Source organism: Ruditapes philippinarum, unplaced genomic scaffold, assembly GCF_026571515.1.
Source record: "Ruditapes philippinarum isolate M1 unplaced genomic scaffold, ASM2657151v2 ctg5660_1_1_1_1, whole genome shotgun sequence".
NCBI lineage: Eukaryota > Metazoa > Mollusca > Bivalvia > Venerida > Veneridae > Ruditapes > Ruditapes philippinarum.
In genome coordinates, this window is record NW_026860504.1 from 1 (window position 1) to 15,142 (window position 15,142).

At 32.3% G+C, this 15,142-nt stretch overlaps 1 protein-coding gene across 1 annotated transcript; it reads right to left on the reverse strand.

Annotated features, from left to right (window-relative positions):
• Positions 1–8,749: 8,749 nt before the first annotated feature.
• LOC132760400 (calmodulin-2-like) lies at positions 8,750–11,248 on the reverse strand. The gene is made up of 3 exons (XM_060752374.1): positions 11,059–11,248; positions 9,986–10,074; positions 8,750–9,440 (listed from the first exon to the last, which is right to left on the reverse strand). Exons 1-3 carry the CDS (start codon positions 11,191–11,193, stop codon positions 9,239–9,241), a joined length of 426 nt encoding a protein of 141 aa, XP_060608357.1. The 5' UTR covers positions 11,194–11,248; the 3' UTR covers positions 8,750–9,238.
• Positions 11,249–15,142: the final 3,894 nt, after the last annotated feature.

Here is a 15,142-nt window from a genome sequence, read left to right on the forward strand (position 1 = left end):
TAAGGGTTTTTTTTATTTATTTTTTTAAATTCACTTAAAGAAATCTTAATTTGCTAATCAAAATACTTAGCTTATATGTTAAATAATTAGACCGGACAAATATAGTAATGCGTTGTAAATGCAGGTCAGCTCAGCAGCGCTGATTTATTTCAAGAAGACACCAAGAGTATAACAATTGTAATTGGTAGTTAATTATAAGATTCTGGGTGCAATAAGGTTAGTCATTCGCGTGATATAAGATACTGTTTATAAACATTCATACATAATCAAATATTTCGACTATGAGAAAAGGTTGAATATAACTACAATAACAGTTTATGTGTAATGATTTAATCTGTTGTTCTTAATGTGTTTACAAAAACTTTCATATCTCACGTATATCAGTTGTTTTAGTCTTTTTAACATATTTATATGAATTATGATGAATGGAATAACTTTACGTGAATTCTTCTATAAATGCTTCATATAAATATGTACATATTGGTTTTTATATCTGTTGGATGATACAATTGTATGCGTTTTATTATGTTTGCCTGATAAAAATAACCAATTATAAAATTAGAAAAATATAAGATTGAAGTACGGGAATAATTTGAAATATGAAGAAAAAGAGTTACAAAAGAATCAGAATCAACAGTTACAGTACTTTATGACTGTTGTTTCAATTATCATATTTTACTAAGTTTTGATGATGTTGAAGAGGGGAGAAAACTCTTTATTGTATAAATTGATTGATGAAAACAGTTAGGTCGCTGTAGTAAAAAAGTCACCATTTAAGCCCTTGGCGTTTTATGATGAAATAGGTTTAATGGGTTGTTATAGCAACGAATTAACTTTTATTTTTATGATAATGCAGAGTTCGTGGACGGAATAAGGAGATTTGGCATGGCAGGCGTGAGTACCTCCCATAAAGTTCTGCACAGATAATGATAATATCAAAAGACATGATAGGATGTATATTTTTGTCTACAAAAATTAACGACACCGTATATAGGCTCCTGGGGGCCCTCCCCCCTCCCCCCACACACATACACCCAAATCACCTAAATATAGTGTAACCGTGTAGTTTATGTCACATGGCAGCCTACATAGAATTTATCTACGAAAACAAATCAGAGAACTTAACTGGCTCCGGGAAGCGGAGATTTTTTACTTAGACCCCACACAATGAGCCAGCTGTGGTTAACACAAAAATCATATAGCTGCAAGTACTTGTAATGTACATTTCCATTGGACAATCATAGTGTTTATGGTTTTCATTTTACTTTAATCAAAGAAAAGCAATAATACTGTTTTTTTAATTCGATATAAAGACATTCGGCTTGTTATGCAAAACCACATTGACTTAGTGGTTCGGGTTATATAACCGTATACTTTTGGTCATACTCCGTATAAATTATCAAACATCTTTATAGCTTGAATTATAAATACGATGTTTTACTTATCATTGTGAAGACGCCATGGCGATGTTTTGGTCTTGACAACTGGAAATAAAACATTCAGCACTTTTTATAAAACTACAACATACATAAACCTGTATTGCGTTGATGTCTAAACATTTAATACATCATTAATTTCGTCTCGTGTGATGCATGTAACATTCAAAGCTAGTAATGCATTGCATCAACAATATACACCATGATTTTCGATGCATATAAATAAAGCGTATACATACAATCGTTCATGTTGTGATTTGCATAACATTTAAGGTTAGTTCCCATTCACGCGTTAAATTGCCTTAGGTTTATTAAACTTTTAAGCAATAAATAAAAAGTTTACAAATGGGGTATATGCAATCAGGCGATCGACAGTATTTTATCAAATATCTGAATCGAATTTGCATTCATTATTTTCTCAAAGCTTGGCTACTGACTGTAACAATCGTGAATCATCGGACATTACCGGGCATCTCCGTATATGATACTGCTATTGCGTCGCGATTTGAACTCATCGTCGGACATTAGTTAATACATTAAAACACCATTACGTTTCAACTAACGTTGATGACCTTCAAACAACTGAAGCAAACATGATCAATTACATTACATACAGATGTTTGTGTATCAATAAATGAGCCGCGTCACGACAAAACCAACATAGTACGTTTGCGACCAGCATGGATTCAGACCAGCCTGTGCATCCGCGCAGTCTGATCAGGATCCATGCTGTTCGCTATCAGTTTCTCTACTTGCTATAGGGTTTGTAAGCGAACAGCATGGATTCTGATCAGACTACGCGGATGCGCAGGCTGGTCTGGATCCATGCTGGTCGCAAACGCACTATGTTGGTTTTGTCGTGACGCGGCTCAAATTACCTTTAAAAATGCAAATGTTCATTCAACCTTAAAGCAATTTAAAGTTAACGCCCACATTAAATTTTAAAATACAAGGAAAATAAAATATGAAAGTTCGTTCAAAATTTTGCCCCCGGAAACAAGAGAATTTTTCAAGATGAAAAATTTTCCTTTTTGTGAATAATTTTTTGGTTAACATTAATACAGTCATGTATTTAAGTTACGTTTTGAGAAAAAAAATCGAAACTTTTTGGTATTATACATGTTTCCCATACAGAGAAAAATTTGAAGACCATTTACTTAAATAGTTGTTTCAATTATTAACACAGTAAGAATAAATCTAGTCATGAGAAATGCCATGCAATGCCCGGGTTTTGAACTGTAGACATCAGATGTGCACCACAGGACTAACTATTCTAACAATGTATCAGTACATACTTCAAATACTTACACCGTATTGTTTAGGATGATTTCTTTAATAGACTCAATACGGACCAAGAAATGACGCAAATAAAGATTTGAAATATAAAAATAATGTTTATACCGCCAGCCAAACAGTAGGTCTTAGATGAGTCAAGCTAAAAATATGTAAATTATACGCTACAGCGACTACAGCTCTTCTCTATATGTAAATATGGTGTTTGGTAACCTTTCCACATCTCAAATGTTATTTTGAAAGGCCTAGCATAACTTATGTTTGATGTATGAGACAACAGTAAAATTAAAAGGTCATCTGAACTTTAAGAGACTGTTTAAAACTTGTGTTTCTGTTAATTCATGTGTTATGCTTCCGTATTATCATGATGGTTCTTTTTTAAAAGAAATAAGCATCTTATATTTCACTTAGTTGTCATTAGTTATCAATGTTATTGTCTAACACTTTATAAATGTATACTGAAAGTTTGTATGCTTAAATGTTCTAGCGTAGTTCAATGTACATGTACTTGTCTATGTAAAAAGTAATATTGCATGTTATGATATTCCCGTACAATAAAACGTCTTACATTCCTTTAAAGTTTAAAATGTAGTTGCTTGTTAAAATGTTTAAGTTCAATTAATGCACTGATATTAAGAAACAAGTCACTTTGAAGTTCAAGTGCGCTGTTACATACTTGTATATGTAAAAGTCCACGAATCAATTTTCCAGTAAAAACGATGTATTTGTACCCAAACAGTGATTTGATTGGCTTCGCTGTGTAGCGAGGCAAAGGGGAACCATGTGTAGAAGTTTGATTTGTACCCGTAAAAGGCCATTATGGACAGGGAATATTTGAATGTTTAAGTGCAATGGAATATGCTTGCTGTGCACGACAAAATCATCGAAAGATATTTTAGTCAAATGAAAACTGTTATAATTTATCGCCCAATGGTTTTTTTTTTTTGCAACCAATAAAAAAAGTTTTCTATACAAAATCACGTTGGTACTTTTTTTAATTTCTTCTTGCCACTTTTAGATAAAAATTGTCAGCTTGAAAGAATATGTAAATTTGCATAAACATTCAATACCTGAACATTGAAGTTTTTCCCCAAAGTGATCGATTAATCTTTATTCATCAAAGTTTAATACGTTTCAGCAATCTTATAACAAACTATTTTTTCGGATCTGTACAATTGACCACTTTATGTTTCATTAAATTTTACCAAAATATATTTTTAGGGTTTCCTTGTTTGATTCATACTGTTCAAAACTGGGCTTGATAGATTTTATCTTGAATTTCAGAATCCCCGTTTGTGGCGGTCCAACAGTTAATTTGCCAAATTGCACACATACACTAGCTTGAAAAAATCACCTTTTTTCTTTCACCTTGGGTTCAAAAAATTAACTGTTTTTTAAAAATGTAACACCGGGCAAATGGCAAGGACAGATTAAAATACTGTTGTCGCATCATCGTCCCTCACAGCTTTTGGTTAAATCCCCACAAGGGATATTAATTAAAAAAATTTTAGTGAAAAAAAAGCTAACGGGGTTTTAGGGCGTTTGTTACTTTAAATAATATCATACATTTTACATCAGAGAGTTCCCAATTCAGCAAGGGTGGAAATTTCCCATGACCATTCAGTGTTTTTTGGGCGTTTTGAAAATAATAAAAGTACAAATAAAATTAAAGTAATCTGAAAAAAGGGATATACTCAAAGTAAAATGAACTCTTATGTAACGGCTAATCAATTTATTAGTAATATTAATTGAGTTGACCTATGATGGATATGTTATATCGTCTAAAACATCGTTTATGGTGAAACAATGTAAGTTAGCAGGAAATGATGGTACTTATGAAATATGTACGATTTTTTCATTCGGTATGGTTCAATTCCATTCTGTTGCACTATAAATGTGGCTTTTATATGTGTGCTCATATATTTAAATGCTTTGTAACAACGCACTTTTGGGGTCCGATGCACTTTGGGGTCGGACCCCAAAGTGCGTTGGACCCCAAAGTGCGGTGTTACAAGGCTTACTGTTAAATTTATTTCGAAATTTCAGCAATGTTTTCTCGAGTGAAAACTATACATGTACATGTTGATAAATGTGTATGTTTACGGCTGATTTCATATTATTCGTTTTCGTCAAAACAGGATAAATGATAAAATTATCTATTCAAATCACGTTCTTCATTCACTTTCATAAGGAAAGTTTGTAAAGATTTTACCGATTGAGACATAGATGTTCAAGCTTGATTAAAGGGGCGAATTCGTAAACAGAATTTGATTGACTGTAACAAGATCTTAAGTGCATTTATCGCCCTGGGAAACTTTTAGTGGCGTACAAAGGCCAAAGCTAATCTTATTGTTCACATACTGGTACATTTTTTCATCTTTGTTGTTGTTGTTTATTACTTGAACCCTGATTTGAATAAATGTTAATAATTACAAAATTATATGAACTTTTAAATATAAGTTATGCTCTTGTTTGTATGTATTATACATTGAAACTGAAGAAAACTTAAACAAAGCTCATAGAAAGTAATTGCAAGGACACATTTCTTAGTTTGATCATGTCATCAAACGAAATTCTACACTAGCTTTTCTATGTTCTATGTTCATGAATCAAAAACAGAATGTGAATGATGAAAAGGTGAATGAGTCCATTAAGCCTTGAATTAGGTTTTCTATTTCTGCGTCCTGTTCAACACTACACTGCTGTTTTTTGTAATGGACTCGGGGCGCCTGCTTGAAGTTTTGACCCGTTCATTTTAAGTTTCAGGGACATTTAATATAAAAACCTACAACTGAGCATGTAACAGAATTAAATCTGCTCAGATGGTTTCACCAAACTCTGAAACATTTGCAATGCCATTTTATTGTCTCTCACGCTGACCATCGCTATTTCCAGTCATGACGGTGTAGCTTGAAATTGCCACATCCATGAGGATTGTTACACCGTCCGTGCAGGCACATAACAAAATAGGCAGATAAAGTTAGAATTTTGTCAAGTAAGTATGCAAAATTTTCCGTTCTGCACACTCACAGGCATATTGCAACCAAGACAATGCATGCAAAGATATTATGATGACCGTCTGGCGTGAAATACTGTGGAATATTAGAATTTAACTAGTTCTGTCTATATTCATGTATAGCAGAACACGTACGAGTACATCACCGACCAAAGACTAAAACATGCGGACCTAACGTTAGAATTCAAGCCTGGCCACAAAAACACATTTTATTGCTAACTGATTCACTGATTATAAAAACCTAGCAGATTTTCGAAGAACACTTTTCCCATGAGTTTAACATAAGAAATAACTAAATGTAAATTGGGCAAAATTCTTAAAACTGAGTCTCAAAACTATTTTCTGCGTTCCTACAATTTGCAATGTTTAGCCAGACGATTTTACAATGCATTAAACACAAGCATTTAACGAGTGAAATTGCAAATTTTTAGCTTGCTTTTTTGTTGTTGTTGGTCTCGTTTTATTGCTAAACGCTATTAAAACGTCTCATTTACTTTTTAATCAAATACATCAGACCATAGTAAAGTTGGCATGTAATCAAGCCCTTTACATGTGCTTGCAATGTAAATTAAGTATACTCAGTTGCGAATTTGGTTACTTGGATATTTTGTATACATACATGATTTTGATTGTGGCAAATTAGGTATCAAAATCTACAATAAAATGGTTTAATTTGTATTGAAATTTGTTAATTATTAGAATTTTAGTTTTCGTGTAAAAAGCGGAAGGGTGAAAAGTAACTATATTTATGGGTTATAATTAAGGTGACTATCTCTCCACACAGGACTTGAGGCGGTGATACTGTCTTGGTTCACTACCGTGTTCTCCATATAGCACCTGTACTGGTTAGTCCAGTAGGTTGACTTGGAAGTGTGAATACTGCACGTTCAAATCGCTTCACAATCAAAATTATCAAATAAAATCTTTGAACTTGGTGCTTGGAGTTATTTTTCCTTTTTAATTCTTGACACAAATAAAAAACAAAGCCAGCTTACAACTCAAGTAATTGAAGTTTATGTATTTTTGGTATTAAAACCTATTAAAATGAGACTGGGCTGTTCCAAATTCAAAGTTTGGCAGGTCCATTATAAAAGATGGCGGTGAATGGGTTAAAAAGAGTGAGAATGTATTAAGTAACAAAAGTCAATTTCCCAAGTTACCTTATGGTGAGTTTTTAGTTTGAGTCAAGTTACAAATATGTGAATTAAATGTTTTGTTGGTTAAAACAGGTTTGAAATGTTAACGCTTGCGGTGTAGCTACAAATATGCAAATGAGATTATAAGTATTTTATTATGCGGGGGGAAATGTTTTATGTCATATATGTATGGACTCTCATTTCTTTCTCTTTTTTAATAAAAGATCAGATATAATAAATATTAAAATTTTTGGGTTCTAAAATTCTCATGAAACAAACGATCCGAAAAATCTAATGTAAAATCATTTATAAACTATAGAAGGTTTATTCTCAATTATACTGTTACCATAACAACATAGTATAGTATACAAATTCAAACTACGTAATATCTTTCAAGTGAAAAAAAATTGATGTAAAATCATGGCTTAACCGTCCGTAAATTTTGATGACAGCGCAAATACTGTGTGTGCAATGGTTGAATAATATATCACTGTAATGTTTAGCCACGCAATCGTTATCTTGTCGTCTGTGTGGAAAAAGACGTAGGCGAAATAAAGACAAAATACTTAACCGCAACATAAATGTTGCATTGTACGGACGCGTGAAAAGATAATAAGAATGAGAGAGTGCGCAGTCGTTGTAAATGCAAAGCACTATTTTTTCCGATATAAAAGGCTTACACTTTTTCAAAAATACCAGATCATTCCACTCTCTCAGCATTTGTACACGGTATTCTACGGTGTTCCGTTTGGACAATAGTGATATTTATTTCGTCCTTACCCGCGATGCACGATGGTACGATGGTGAAAACGCGATGGTACGATGACACGATGATGAAAACACGATGGTACGATGGTGAAAACACGATGGTACGATGGTGAAATCGCGATGTCGCGATGGTACGACATAGCGATTTCACCATCGTACCATCGCGTTTTCATCATCGTACCAACGTAAAAAATCACGATTGTCCAAACGGAACAAAATGTCTTAGAATTTCTAAAATTCACACTTACTAATAAATATGTTATCATTTAGCCAATAAGATAGACGTTTAGAGAAGGACCCTAGATAATGCTGGTATAACTTTTGGTCCAATGAGAGTAAAGAGTGATTTAAGCGGAAAGAGTAATTATGCCCGAAAAGGTGCAGAAATTCGGTAAAGTTTGTCCAAAACCAAATTTTATACTTGTACAACGTTATCACGACAAAATGCGACAGCTTGTATTGATGTTATATTAAACAGTTAATTGAGTTGATTCATCTGAGTTTAAATTGCTCTTGTTTATATCTTTTGAATTTCTACCAATGGTTTTTGCAATCAATGTACTGCTTGCTTAGGTTTAAGACAAAGAAATGTTCTCAGTTTAAGATAAACTTCTTGTTTAATTTTGAACAAAAACAAAATGCTCAGCTTTGGACAAATTACTTGTTTAACTTTTGACAAATACTTGTAGACAAATTGTATTTGAGTGTTTGACACATTGCTTGCTCTGCTCAGTTTTAGACAAAGTGCTTGCTAAGTTTAAGTTTAAGAAAAGGAAAATGTTTCTCGCCCAGTTTTAGATATAATACTCGCTCAGTTTTTGACAAACATTTTGCATATTTAAGAGAAACCTGATGATGTTTTAGACAAACAACTTTCTCACATTTAGTTTCAGGCAAACTGCATTTCAGTTTTAGATAAATTCCTTACTCGGTTTTGGACTATAAATGTCTATTTAGTTTTAGACAAAATTATTGCTCACTTTTTAACAAACTGCTTGTAAAGTTTGGATTATTAGCTTTTTCAGTGGAGACAATGTTATCATTGGTACACGAAGGAGCAAGCTGGTCCTGTATTATGATAAAGAAACAAATGACACTGGTTAAGAAATCGTATATATAAACTATATATTTTAATGTAAAAATCTCAAATCATATATAAATATTTTCTTATAATATAGCTCAATCGAGATAAAAAAGCTCTGTGCTGGAAATTTATGGTATTAAACGGACAAAAAGGACTAATCAGAAACAAAAATATAACTAAACATTTTAAAATGGTAACCAATCAAATTTTAGTGTCTTTCTACGATTCGGATAATAATTCATTTCACACCCAGCAATAATATCCAATGTCCTTGAATTGCAATTGTGAAGAAGTTCTTTTTAAATAATTTCCAATATGTTTCATTTAGTAAAATCCTCGTGAAGATTTTTTAAAAGCAAAACTACACTAAAATATAAAAATGGGTATAAATTTGCCATAGGTATTCGGTATACCTTTTAACAAAGTGAAACTGTAAAAGCGAAGAGTCGATGCCACTTTGCCGACGAGTTTTGCTTTGCATCAAGCATCAAATGTTAGTTCTCGTTTAAGCACAAAAGAAATCATCAAATTCTTTTCGTGTAATTATCCCATTTCCATCCAGGTCACAAAATTCAAGAAATTCACCAATGATTCTGTTCTTCGATTTTTCCGGAAAGTTTTCCTCAATGATTTTCATAACTTCACCTCTTGAAAGTGTTCCGTTCCTGTCCACGTCATACTTTTGCCAGCACTGTTGAAGTGAAGTCCTGAAAGGTGACAGTTGAAATAACTTTTAATAATAATTCTTTTTTTTATAGAACTTCACTAAAATTTCGTGGTTGTTTTCGCCTCCGACACTTTAACTTATCATTTTAAAGTAAAATAATATAACACAATGCTTTGATTATCTTAATTAACAGCGAAATAAAATGACGCAAATAAAAAAAACACGCAAGGGGTAAGGCTTTCATTGAAAATTAATTCATTTATAATTATGTAACTACAGGGCGTGCTTCGTAAAAAGAGACATTTTATTAAACCATTAGTAAACTCGTGCACAAAATATCAACAATAAATAAAATGATCAAAAAATGAATTAATGATTAACTTGTCACGAAAAGATACCATTCATAACGCAACAATCGATACGACTGAATGACTTTGTATGTAAATCGAATGGGGGTGTTGAGGATGAATATCATTTTTGTTGATAATTTTCTGATAAAATGCATTAAGTAAACGATTAATTCCGGAACAGCCCTCCTTCCAGTACCCAAGTTATGCTTCAAAATTACAAAGAATATTCACTTACGCTCGTCTAGTTTTGTTTGACATTTCATTTGTGAATTCTGTTTGGCTGATTCTGCCGTTATCGTCACCGTCTATCGTACAAAACATACTCTAAAATAAATAAATAAATGAATGAATGAATGAATGAATGAATGAATGAATGAATGAATGAATGAATAAATAAATAAATAAATGAATGAATGAATGGTACTTGAGTTTTTTAGTTTGCCAACTACAAGGTAGCAACATTTAACAAAGTATACGACTTATTAAAGACCTATCTAATTCACATAACGCCACGTGTCCCTATTAGTACTATTACATAACTCATGTGTAATGCAAGAGATATTCTGCTACTATCTTATATGTGCATATCTACATAAGGGTGCTGTTTTGAGTTTACAGTGAGATTTAACCGCTTGATATATTTCCATTATTCAAAGTAGGCGATAAGCTTTAAAGACAGTCTATCCTTTTATAAATCTCTCTGTATATCTAATTCTTTATTTTCAATATAACCTGCAATACATACAAACCGCCCACTGCGATCGAGAGAATCATTCGATGTTTGCCTTACATAGATTATATACAAGTCGAATAAATTATTTATGTCCCAAAATAAAGCTGACGTGAATTAGATAACTCTTTTCTCCATTTCTCTTCCATTCAAATACAACTTCGCTTTCATCGAATTTAAACACGGAACACAAATTTGATTTAAAAGATTGATTTCGTAATGAAAAAGAAAGTGCCTAGTGTTCCGTGTTAGTGGTCCGTGCACATTGAACATATATGTGGGCGATAAACCTGTTAGAGGCTGCCAGTGGTTAGTCTAGACGCAGGCCAGTCTACAAGTTCGAGCCATATGAACAAACTCTTTACTCCTAGCTATCTGATATAAATGTTAAATTCATATCCAAAACTTTTATAATGGACAGTGTTTAAACTAAAGGCTGCACTAGAACAGTTCAGAAAGTGAAAAATACATCAAGCTGTTGTCTTGATGAGTTTAAATATTTCATTTTATATGTTTTTAATAAAAAAGGTGGTGTTTACTCCAGGCATGATTGTAAATTAAGAACACGGTACACTTACTGCAATATCTTTATCCTTAAGATTTCTGTCATACTTTCGACAGGCGTTTCTAACTTCCTGAATTGTCAGGGAGCCGTTTCGATCAGTGTCAGCAAGTCTCCAAAACTCATCGCACTGTTGTTTTGTTAAAGCCATCTTTCAGCAAGATCTAGGGACGCTGAGAAACAATACACAAAATGAATGGTAAGTTTGGGTTTCGACGAAATGTATGTCACTATGATTATCTCACACACATAGCCAGACGAAAACACAGACGCTTGGCCTAAATTGAAGGTATTTTTGATAGAGTGTTTATAGGAACGTATCACGTTGGACCAGGGTTTGAAGAAAACGCAAATTGTGATATTCCAAAATGGCCTCACAAAAGCAAATTGCAATTACAATCATAACATTGGAAATAGGATGTGTCTCTTCCGGTGAATTAACCTCCAAATTGGTTTACTCTTATGTTTACAATAAGCAAAGTCAGTCATGACAGCGCAATATGGCCAAACGAAGTCTTTTAAAAGTTCATTTGTAACAATTCATATACTGAATGTGTGTAATGGATTTTGCCCTGTTTTGAATTGGTAGAACTCGTTTTAAATTTTAAAGGAATTTCAATGACATACTACGAAATATGTATGATTTTGTCATCTGTTGGCAAATCAGTCCCCGCGCAGCCGGACAAATGGCCTGATGGAAACGAACGCAATCACTGCAGTCTAACAGTGCTTTTAGTAACGTACGCATTGCAGTCCTATTTGGCTTTGTAAAAACAAAATGTAAACGATTTCATGATGACAATGAAATAATGTCAGTATGGAGCATTACATTGTTTTAATTGCAATTGAAACGGAAATGAAACAAGAAAATGCTTCATTTTTGGCATGCGCAGCTCCAGATTTTCGATAACAAAAATAATCACCGATGATACAAAATTGATAATTAAAGCGTTGAGCCTGCTTTTTATTTTCTAGTTTGAATGAATTTGGATTTTTAGATATTGTTTAGTAGAAGTTTTTTTTTTTCATTTTTTTTTCATTTTCCACGTTTTTGACCACATTTTACTATTGATTAAGCTCGAGTGTTGTAATGTTCATTTTAAGCTGAATAGGGACCTTGTCCCCCTCTACTACGAAGCAAGAATCACAGGTCCCCCCCCCCCCCACAGGCCCACTTCCAGACAATAACATGCATGCAGACACAAATGGTGAATACACCTAACTAAAATGTACAAAACAATGTATTCAGTATAATTAGAAAATAACGTTTAAGTTTTCCCTGAGGTGTATTCACCATTTTATGCGAGTTAAAACTCCTATATTACTTGTGATGTGACAGTAAGAGCCATGCAATAGTTTAAAAGCTCGAAACATAAACTTTAAATTTAGAAAAATAAATTAAAGCAAAAATAACGACCAATTTTAACAGAAAAAATCCACTTATGTTAAAAAAGATCATAAAACCGCCCTAAAAACCAAAAACGGACTTACACGTTTTTTTTAGAACCGGGGAAAACCCATCTTTTCAAACCCGGTTTTTTATTTTTTTACCTTTTTTTCCAAAAATTCTTTTATATTATAAAAAACAAATTTTAACTCAAAAAAATAATTTTTAAAAGTTACTAAACAATAGAAAAAAAAAAAAACATTTTAAAAAATACAAATTTTCAAAAAACACCTTTAATAATTTACTGTGAATTTACCCAAAGATAAGAAAGTAAATGCAAACCCGAGCGTGCGACGTTACAACTGGGGTTTTTTAAAGCCCAACTTTTTTTTACAACGGGCACAAATGGTTTTCATTTGCCCCATTTTTTTGCGTAATTTATTTTAAAGCTCCAATCATGCGGAGCAAATCCTGCGGGTGCTTATTTAAATAAGAAAAATGAAAGTTTATTACATGTTTCCTATTCATATAATATTATATAAGACGGGAAGAAATCGTTTCATTCTAAATTAATTTATTTGTTGTTTGAAAACTTGGATTATTTTATGATTTGCTTTAAATGTGAGTACAATGTATATGAAGATATGCCAGTAGAAGAAAAAGGAAAATAAGAGAAAAGTATATACATGTATGTCATTGTTCAAGCTACTAGCTACATCCCTGTAATCTTACTTGTATATTTTCTATCCAACGTAAACTTGAATGAACTTATAATTTATGGTTTTGGATCTGACCCCGCCATTTATTAAAATTTCATTTCTAAATTCATTACTTTTTGAAATTGATATTTTAGTCGGTTTTTAGAACTGAACTAAATTTAAAACATTATTTTCCCCACAGGTTTTTTTACAATGTTTTTGAAATGATCTAGATCTAATTTGTCACCTGTCCTATATGTAAAATAACCCATTAGCATAAATATAGTACAAACGACGATAAATGTCTTACAACACAAGTTTGATAAGTAAAAGAAAGCTTCCATCATCAAAGGTCTAAGATTTAAAAAATCTGTATAAAAACAAAAGGAGGAAATTGATATAAAATGTAAAATATATTTGACAAATAAAAATAGAGTTGCACAATTATTAAGTTCGTAAAAGATCGGTATTCTTCGACATTTTCCGTACCTGAATCAGGTAAGCGTCGGTATAAAAGATTTTTCTCTCTTGCTTTTACAATACAAAGTAAATAAATATATACAATTATACTGCCATGAACTTTTTTTTGAAAGATTTTCATTATAAATTAAATTTATCTCAAATTTTAAAAGAATTACATAACATATATGAAATAAGTGCTTTAATATCACATCCGTAGTCTTTAATATTTTTATGTTTGCCAACCGTAAACGTTTCTCACAAAAGCAAACAAACCAGAAATAAAAATTTATCGAAATGTGAAGATCAAAGTATGCAAAAATATGTTCTTTCGAGGTTTTGTTTGGGTATATGTCTTAACTTTATTGATACTATAGTATACGGTAGTTTGGTGTTCAAGGACATTAACAAGTGAAGTTAGAAAATTTAAAATTTAAAGACACAGCTTCGTTACCTGTTTATATAAAAAAATGAATATGTGCAAACATCTAAATGGCTAAATAAGTAAAGCAGTTAAAAAAAGTTCTAATCCTATTTTTTATACAGTATATGCTACTTTAAAAATCTAAATGTACATCAGGTTATTTAAATTTCGTTTCATCTATAATCAGTTGCGGTGTGTCTTTAATGTATCACTTTAAGTCATTTTACATAAGTAGACATTTATCATTTACACAATTTAAATTTAAGGCTATATGAGCCGTGTCATGACAAAACCAACATAATGGGTTTGCGACCAGCATGGATCCAGACCAGCCTGCGCATCCGCGCAGTCTGATCAGGATCCATGCTGTTCGCTATCAGTTTCTCTACTTGTAATAGAGTCGGTAAGCGAACAGCATGGATCCTGATCAGACTGCGCGGATGCGCAGGCTGGTCTGGATCCATGCTGGTCGCAAACCCATTATGTTGGTTTTGTCATGACACGGCTCATATGTCTTTGGTCTACAGCATATGTATACAGAAATAGCAATCGTTAGTCCATGCATTAAACAAGAATATATTGCACACGTATATATACATGTAGTTGTTACATCATTAAATTGTAAATTAGAAACAAGACAAAAACACACGTAGTAAAATAAATGAGGCAAATTATGGTGACGTAGAAATTTATTAATGTTTGACATGCATTACTAAAATCCCCGGATTTTAAAACTTACACGTTACACAAGTATAAAGGTAAAAGAGAAACTGTTTGAACATTTAAAATATGTTCACCGTATTTCATGGCAACAACTTGCGTTGATTAAACAATACATTTACAAAGTGGTATTCAATTTTAAGTCGAGATGAAGAAAAATTTATGATAATGAGATGTGAACGTATGTCTTTTATCTATACCATCTAAGGGAATGACATATTTAACTCCCTTGAAAACACTAAGAGCACACGTACATAACGTGCATATTAAATAAGTCTATACTGCTGTTGATCGCCTTAAATTCATTATAGACAAGAATCTTTTCGGAATAGTTATATAAAATCTACAAGTAATAATTCAATCAATCTGTTCATTCTGTGAGTAATATTTAATTAAATCAACTCGGAATAAT

Coding starts and splice junctions, on each gene's coding strand:
- LOC132760400 (XM_060752374.1), bottom strand. CDS start 11,193: ATGGCTTTAACAAAACAACAGTGCGATGAGTTTTGGAGACTTGCTGAC. Junction 10,075..11,058: donor TTAAGGATAAAGATATTGCA/GTAAGTGTACCG, acceptor TATTTATTTTAG/AGTATGTTTTGTACGATAGA. Junction 9,441..9,985: donor TCAAACAAAACTAGACGAGC/GTAAGTGAATAT, acceptor GTCACCTTTCAG/GACTTCACTTCAACAGTGCT.